The sequence below is a fragment of the Gymnoscopelus microlampas genome, assembly GCF_963454915.1.
Source record: "Gymnoscopelus microlampas genome assembly, chromosome: 11".
In the NCBI taxonomy this organism is placed as follows: Eukaryota; Metazoa; Chordata; class Actinopteri; order Myctophiformes; family Myctophidae; genus Gymnoscopelus; species Gymnoscopelus microlampas.
This window is the reverse complement of record NC_139948.1, coordinates 48,001,346-48,010,024: the sequence shown is the minus strand read 5'-3', so window position 1 is coordinate 48,010,024 and position 8,679 is coordinate 48,001,346. Positions and strand designations below refer to the sequence as shown.

The 8,679-nt window shown below is 41.4% G+C and overlaps 1 protein-coding gene across 1 annotated transcript; it reads right to left on the bottom strand.

Moving 5' to 3' along the window:
- Nucleotides 1-4,869: 4,869 nt before the first annotated feature.
- LOC311056185 (beta-1,3-galactosyltransferase 2-like) lies at nucleotides 4,870-8,309 on the bottom strand. The gene has a single exon (XM_084072626.1). It carries the CDS (start codon nucleotides 8,152-8,154, stop codon nucleotides 7,099-7,101), a length of 1,056 nt encoding a protein of 351 aa, XP_083928752.1. The 5' UTR covers nucleotides 8,155-8,309; the 3' UTR covers nucleotides 4,870-7,098.
- Between the last annotated feature and the right edge of the window lie 370 nt (nucleotides 8,310-8,679).

The following is an 8,679-nucleotide window of genomic DNA, read 5'->3' as shown; positions in this document are numbered from 1 at the left end:
CACACACACACACACACACACACGCACGCACACGCACACGCACACGCACACGCACACTCACACAAAAACACATTTATATTAATCCATTCAATCCGGGAACGCATGAGTGTGTGTCATTTTCAGATTTCTTTGGCTATTCAAGAAATAGCAGATATACAAGCTCATGAGCTCGTACATCTGCTATTCTTTTTTTATCGCGAAAATTTGGGCAAATATTTTTTTAAGCTAACATTTTGAACTCAAATCTATGCTGCTCCGGGGCCAAATATATCACATTTTGGGGGCCCTTGACATGAAAAAGGTTTGAGAACCACTGATATTCAAGCAACAAACATTTTTCTAGTTTGGATTTAGAAGACATTTGTAGAATCCCCAAGAGCAAAGATTTGAGTTACAAATGTTCGCTTAAGAAAATTATATATATATATATATATATATATATATATATATATATATATATATATATATATATATATATATATATATATATATATATAAATGTTCTCAAGTTTTCAAAAATAGCAGATATACAAGCTCATAGCGCTGCACTTGGTGCCGCGCTATGAGCTTGTATATCTGCAAAAAAATGTAATAGCGAAAGAAGTCTCAAAATAACACGGATGCGTTCCCGGTCTGAATGGGTTAACAGCCTGGGGCCAACATGTAAACATGTGTGAAGTCATGTGAAGTAACAGGAGTGGGCTGATTGCTGCTGCCTCGCTAATGTCAAAGGCTTGTGCAAATAATGTCCAATATATATAATATATAGTGATTAATCATACACATCGTCTCTGTCGGGTGGAAACCTCATAATATGTTTCAAAACTGTTAGTTTCTCAGGAATTCAAATTCAAAACCAGCAAAAGTAGCAGATCTACGAGCGTGTTGATCGGACCTGCTACTTTTGATGCTTTTGTGTGACGCTGGAGTATGATCTAGGGCAGGGGTCTTCAACGTTTTCAGGCCAAGGACCCCCTAGCCGAGAGAGAGAGATGAAGCAGGGACCCCCTCTATATTGTATACAATTGTGTTTCAGATGAAACTTTTTTTGTTTACTTGGTCTGCTCTGTTTTTCCCTCTACAACTGTATACCTCTTTGCCAAAAAATAGCCGATCTACAAGCTCACAACGCCTCGCAGCGTGAGGCGTTGTGAGCTTGTAGATCTGCTATTTTTGGCTAAAGTTCTCCTCAGAAAAGGGATGTTAGGGTTCAAGTGGTTAATGTAAAAACAAAAAATCATATCACACACAGATTTGGCAGTCCCCCTGTAGTAACTCTGAGGACCCCCTAGGGGCCCCGGACCCCCTGTTCAAGACCCCCCGATCTAGGGTGTTAATTTACGGGGAAAAAAATGCTCAAGGAAATGGATATGAGAAGTTTCTGCCCCGACAGGAACGATATGCATCCCATCCTGTGAAGCACAGCATGGATTTGAACAGCAGAGAGACGGAATATGAACATTCTGCCAAACGACCCCCTGCTCGTCTACAACTCTTCAACCTGAGAGAAGCAGCGACTTTACAAATTATTCTCTCTGTGCTTTGAAAGTGATTTCAAAGCACATGTCTCAATGGAAGAGTATAGTGAGACCACTGCAGACGTATTAGTTATATATCGTTGCTGTCGGGCAGAAACCTCTTATCTCCATATTCTACCTTTTGTGTTTTTTTTTAATAAATTAACGCCCTACTTGATCATTCCTCTGCCTACATCACATACGTCATGTCCTAGTATGAGCGAATAGGAGATTCCTTGTTTGACCCGGCAAAAACTTGGATGTGTCTCAAAGAATATGATTATTGGCAGAATCGCGGAAAGTTTAGAATATTTTGTGTTTTCTCGTTTCCCATTTTCAGTTTTCACAAGATCGTTGGTTGTTGCAATGACCTGCCCCACAATACTTCACCATATGTTAGCGCTTTGACAAAATAAACCCATAAAATGTAACAATGTGTAGGTTCCTAAATAAGAAAAAGAGGTTGTGCATCAACAATGGGTTTTCTCAGTGGAGTGCTAGACCCAAAGTCCAGTATACATATAAAAAAAAATCCAAAAGGGTAGCACATCCAAAGATTTCAATTAAATGGAGGACAAATTACTCACATTTCCACTTTTTTTATTGGCACACCAATTAAATGAACGCTTACGCGTTTCGGCTATGAGGAAGGCTCATTTTTGGATGTGCTACCCTTTTGGATTTTTTTTATTCCTTTTTTTAAAATGTGTGCAATCCGTAATGCAATTCCAACGGTGTGAAAGCTGTGTTGTTTCACCCGGTGAAGGAATGGCGGATTCGGCCACTCAAAGAATGCTACAGTGTCAAACAAAAACGTAGCGGTTCTATGGGGGCGCCTGCTGGGCTGGCCTAGCGGTCCAAGCGCATATCACATACACTGGTAATCCAGCTTGACAGCGTGTCGCAGGTTCGATTCCCGGTCCCGACAACCTTTGCTGTGTGTCACCACCCTCCCCATCTCTCTCCCCACTTCCTGTCAGCCTACTTTCCTATAAATAAAGGCAGGAAAAAAACAAAAAATATCTTTAAAAAAAAGTGTCACAAAAAGAGGGAGAGGAGACACACAGAGAGAGAGATACAGGTAGTAACAATAATAGCAAATATAATAGTGTAAGATAGTTTATAATAATATAAAATAGTACAACAATAATGTTATAATATAGTATATAGTGGTATAATATAAGAATGGTGAAATAATATACTGTATAGTGGTATAGTGTAATGTAGCAGCAATGCACAGTCGTGCTCCATGGAGAGGCCCGGTCCACAGTCACACACTCTTTATCTGCAGCTGGGGGTCCATGGAACTGCGACACACACACGCATGCACGCACGAGCACACGCACACGCACACGCACACACACACTCTTGTGATTGTCAAACAAGTTGACCACTTAAGCCCTGAATACTCCTCATACGGCAGATAGTGAAACTATAGCCGAGTGGTGGCAGATAAGGGATTTTCCTTTACTCTTCTATGTTTCTTCTGAAGTGTAAAAAAGCTCTATATTTTGATAGTAATCATTGTTTTTTTTCATACAGTACATTCATTTGGCAGCACTCTCAGTGTAAAGGTTTAGTTTGTATAAGTTGTGTAATACAGTATGTATGGTTCATGTTGATGTGTTATTTTCAAACACTAAAATTGGTTGATGCACCTTTAAAATGACCTTTTGTTCATTACAGCTATTTCCGGATCGTAGTTTTTTGATCAAACTAATCACACTTGGCTAGGAGTATACACAGTACAGAGCATCCATCTAGAGAGAGAGAGAGGCAGATAGCTGGATGAGCTGCTGTTTCACCTTGGATTTTAACATGTATTGTTCATCTACACCCCCCCCCTCCCTCCCCCCATACCCTCCACCCCCCAAAAAAACAAATCTTCAAAGCCAAAAAGTGCCAACAGATAAATCACAGAGAGAGAGAGAGAGAGAGAGAGAGAGAGAGAGAGAGAGAGAGAGAGAGAGAGAGAGAGAGAGAGAGAGAGAGAGGGAGAGGCTGTTTTTGGCACATGCAGGGTTTTGCTGTTCCTTTCACAACAAAAACCTATCAAAAAAAAAGAGAAGAAAACAACAACAACCCCAAAAAGCCAGGGTTATAACTGTGTGTTTACAGCCCTGAATATCTAGGTCACCACACTCACAGAATGGAAGATAATATTATCCCCCCCCCCCTCCTAAAAAAGGCAAAAATCCAAGATATGGGAAAAAAACATGAAGAGAGAGGATAGGAGCCACACTGTATAATGAAAAGTATACCATTATTCAGTGGTTTAAAGTAGCTAAGTACATTTACTCAAGTACAATTTGAGGTATTTTTTACTTTACTGGAGTTTCCAATACTTTTACTTCTACTCCACTACATCTCAGAGGCAAATATTATACTTTTACTCCACTACATTTATTTGAAAACTTTAGTTACTAGTTACTTTGCGGATATAAATGATTATATTATAAAACATACATTAATCACTTTAGCCCTATTTTATACCTAGGCTATTTGAAAACAGCAGATCTACAAGCTCACAACGCGTCATATTGCAACTTTTACTTGAGTCAAATATCTGAGTACTTTTTCCACCACTGCCATTATTCCTGCCATCAGATGCAGTGTACGCGTCCTTGACAGCATTTTATGTGTTTAAGTTAACACCGCAGAATTCACGGTGAAGGCTTTTGACCCCCCCCCCCCCACACACACACACACACACACACACACACACACACGTAGAGCACTTTGCAAACGCCTCTCAAGAATCCATCAAACTCTTATTATATCTGGGTCACCCACATAACGTGAACAACTCGATGTAATCCACATGTCTAGCCGTCTATGACGTTCAGTGGTTGTTGTATAACATAACATTGTTACAGTGAAACATATACTGTATACTGTTAGTACACAAAATGCATTCTGCTATGCGGTGCTGATTTTGACAGCAAATTTTGATTTCGTTCATCATAGTCTATCATCATAGACTATCATCATAGTCTTTTGAATAAAATTCAATTTAGTTTTAGTCATCTGAAATGTTTTAGATTTTGTCTGGTTTTAGTCGACTAAATATCATAAGATCATAGTCGACTAAATCTACAGTTGATTTAGATCGACTAAAAGGTTTTTTTTGGGCGATGGCTTGATGGCGTCGTAATGGCTGATTTTACACTTGGTTGCATGCTGAAAATAGCAGATCTACAAGCTCTGTGAGCCTCTAGATCTGCTATTTTCAGAGCGCAACACCCTATAGCGCAATCAAATTACATAAAAACATATATTACTTCTCCTCCACTTGTCCCTATCTAACATTTTAGTCTAGTTTTTAATTGTTGACGAAATTGTCAATATATTTAGTCTTAGTTTTAGTCATCATAGCTTAGTTTTTATTTAGTTTTTGTCAGTGAAAAAAGGTAGTCGACGGACATTTTTAGTCAACGAAATCAACACTGCTGCTATGCTGCCACCATGTGGAATGCCCTACCTAAACCCATTGAAGATCGGCTCCCTACCCAAACTCAAAACAAAACTTTAGAAAGATAAAATAATAATAGTTGTTTATTTTGACGGGACACCGCATATTAATGAATAATACAATCAATGTAATGTAAATATACCGGATTTAGCAAAGATTTTACGCAGTCCGCACAAAATAAAATATATATACAAACAAGCAGGCAATGGAGTACCATATTATATTACATTAAACAGGGAAAACAGAGCATAAATACAAAAAGAGGTAAAAAAAAAAACAGGTACAAAAGGAGGAATGGCTGACCATCTTTATATACATTGGCCTTAATTCCATGCCCTGTTTATCCGCACCCATACTGTGATTGGCTAGGCCTGGTCACGTGGCGACTGTGAAAATACCTCTGAAAGACTTATCAAAGAAATGCCATTCACATGGCACGTGGCTGTTGCATGTGCATTGTGCACGCATGTTCATGTGTATGTACAGTCATGTTATTCTTTGCTGCACCATTGTGCACAAATCTAGGGATTAATGCAACACTCCTTTACCTGGATCCTGCATCCTTCTAACAATACACAGAGTGCTGTAACCTGTTCTTTGCTTGAGATTACTATAATGTCAAGTCTGACCTTGAAATCATTTTGTATTTACATTACTAAGGGAATGTTTGGACCCCCCAAAATAATGGATTCTGTCTTACCCAAGGTGTGATGACAGTTTGTTACCAGAAAGCCAAGTACGGATTTTACTGACTTCAGAACTGAGAGCTTCCACAACTTACATTTCTGACCTCGCCCGAAACCAGGATTGCTGAGTCATCAGCGGACCCGAACAACTTGCAGTTACAGTACAGGCTGCTTTCATGCTCTGTTTTAACCCATTAAGACATGAAGCCGATTCTACAAAAAAAATCTTCTAAATCCCAACAGTTTTTAAAAAAAAGTGTATCTTTCTATATCAGTGGTTCTCAATCTCAAACTTTTTCATAATTGTCAAGGACCCCCAAAATTATAAAAGTGACAAAGATGCGTTCCAGGTCTTAACAGGTTAATATCACTAGGTCAGCCAATGATATTGAAGTATCACAGGGTAACTTTTTTTTTTTTTAAATGAATACATTTAAATTGTGTCAAATCTGTATGGTAGAGTATGTTAATACAACATAACTCATATAATTGGGGTGGTTGTATTTTGCCTCCCTGCTCTTCTATTGAGACATTTAGATGGTGTCAAAGGCCATTGTCTCACCTAGACACAGGATCTGACTGGAATTTTGACCTGATGGTCAAGATTCTTGCAAATGAAACCGGTTCAAATCCAGGGTAGAAGAGGAAAGCTACACAGTGCTGCTTTAACTAAACAACAACTATTGTGTATATGGTAAGGTTAGAAAAGTATATCACACACCATATCCACTCCTGTAACCTACCAGCAAAAATCATAATCATAATAAAATCCCATTTTAGTAATTGTGGTAACCAGAGGTGGAAAGTACATTTACATTAAGTACTGACATTCTGCATAATGAGTACTTTCTATTGTTGGTACTTTAAGAACATTTTGATGCCAATACTTTTGTACTGTTACTCAAGTAGGCCTACATTTTGAATTCCGGACTTATACTTGTAACAGAGTATTAACTACATAGCAGTATTGATACTTTCACTTAAGTAAAACATGTGAATACTTTTCCCACTACTGGTACGCTTACAAATGCAGTGAAGCAGATATTAGCAGTGGCGTAAAGTAACAAAGTACATTTACTCAAGTACTGTACAATTTTGAGGTACTTTCACTTTACCAGAGTATTTCCAATTGTCTATACTTATACTTCTACTCCACTACATCTCAGAGGCAAATATTGTACTTTTACTCCACTACAATTATTTGAAATAACTTTAGTCACTAGTTACTTTGCAGATATACATTATTACGTTATAAAACATACATTATTCACTTTCCCTATTTTATACATAGGCTATTTGAAAATAGCTGATCTACAAGCTCACAACGCGTCGCATCGCGACGCGTTGTGAGTTTGTAGATCTGCTATTTTCAAACATTTTAGTACTTTTACTTTTGTTGATACCAATACCTTCGTACTTTTACTCAAGTCAATTTAGAATTCCGGACTTTCGCTTGTAACGGAGTACTTCTACGTTGCAGTATAGCCCTAGGCGACGGCGTTGATGCGCAGGGGCTGTTCTGCAGGTGGTGCCAGTTCCTGAGCACCTCGCCGGGTCGAACCCCGTGAGTCGTGATCAGGCTGCCGTACTTGCAGCGGGAGTAGGGCACCCTCCAGGAGTTGAACAGGTCGTCGCCGGGCGGAGGCGTGGCCTCGACCCCTAGCTCGGCCAGGCAGACGCCCACGTGCACGTCCTCCAGATGCAGGCGGCGGATGCTCAGCGAGGCGTTGTAGATTCTCGCCGCCAAGTCTCCGGAGACCACGTAACCCGTCCCGGAGCAGAAGGTGGGGTACCTCTCGCCCGGGTACTCCTTCGGGGACATGTACCACTTGCTGTCTTTGTTTCGGATCGGCTGGAGGCCGCTCATGATCACTCCCGTGAAGTAGTTCTCCTTGGGATACAGTTCGGGCCTGAGCAGCGTGCGGATGAGGTAGTCGGTGTTGACGAACATGTCGCTGTCGGTTTTCATAACGTAGCTGGCCTGTGGGCAATGCGTGGCCACCCACTGCAGCCCCATCAGGGTCTTTATGGTCAGGTTGTGGTAGGTATCCAAGAAGTCCTGCTGGAGGATATCGCGGTGCCTCCGGCTCTCGGACTCCAGGGTCCTCTGACGCAGGCGTCCCAGCTCGCCCTCGCCCGCCCCCAGCAGGAACAGCCGGATGATGATGATGAATCCCCGGCCCGGAGCGAGGAGGCTCTCGTTGCCCCACGTACGCCGTATGGCGTCCCGTTCCTCCGCTTGACGAGCCTCGCAGGTTATCAGCAACACCAGGAAGGGTTGTGCTTTCCCCTCTGGGCATTTGTTTGGCTCGTTAATGATGTACGGGTAGGGGGAGTGTGGCCCGCTGAAGACTTCATAGTCCGCCGGAAGCTCTCTCCACCACGGCGAACCCTCGAGGCCCAGCAACCGGTCCCGATGGACCAGAAAGACCACGAGCCCCAGAATCAAGAGGAGATAGTGGCGTGTCCTCCACGGCATGGTGTCCAGCGGCTCCGTAAGGAACCTTTAGTCCACTTGGACCGCGGTCACATTAGGTCAGGGAAGTCCGCAAGCATGCAGCTTCTCACAGTTGCATGAAGCGTGGAGGTAATGTGACAGCAGTTCTCCCGAGGGACTCTCGGAGCCAGTGTGTGTGTTCTCTGGGTGTCACCAGAAAATACCAATCTAATTCTGCTAGTTGTAAATGCAGCCTCCTCCTTTTATTATGGGTGGTGACAGTCCCGGCCCTGAGGAACCTGCTGGGTGCCCTAGGCTGGATTTTACCTGGTTCCCCCAAAGCCTATTATTAAATAATAATAATATATGGCTATTTCATAAACACAAATAACTAGGACATTGTGTGAAATACAAAAGCCAAATTACAATTTAGGCATTAAAAAATAAATAATATGTACATTGAAACTATACACACTATTAGGATGCCAGGTCAACAATGACCTGGCATCTGTCTAAATAACATGCTATCTAATTTACATTTTAGCGTTTGCATAAGACTGCATGGCC

Coding starts and splice junctions, on each gene's coding strand:
- LOC311056185 (XM_084072626.1), bottom strand. CDS start 8,154: ATGCCGTGGAGGACACGCCACTATCTCCTCTTGATTCTGGGGCTCGTG.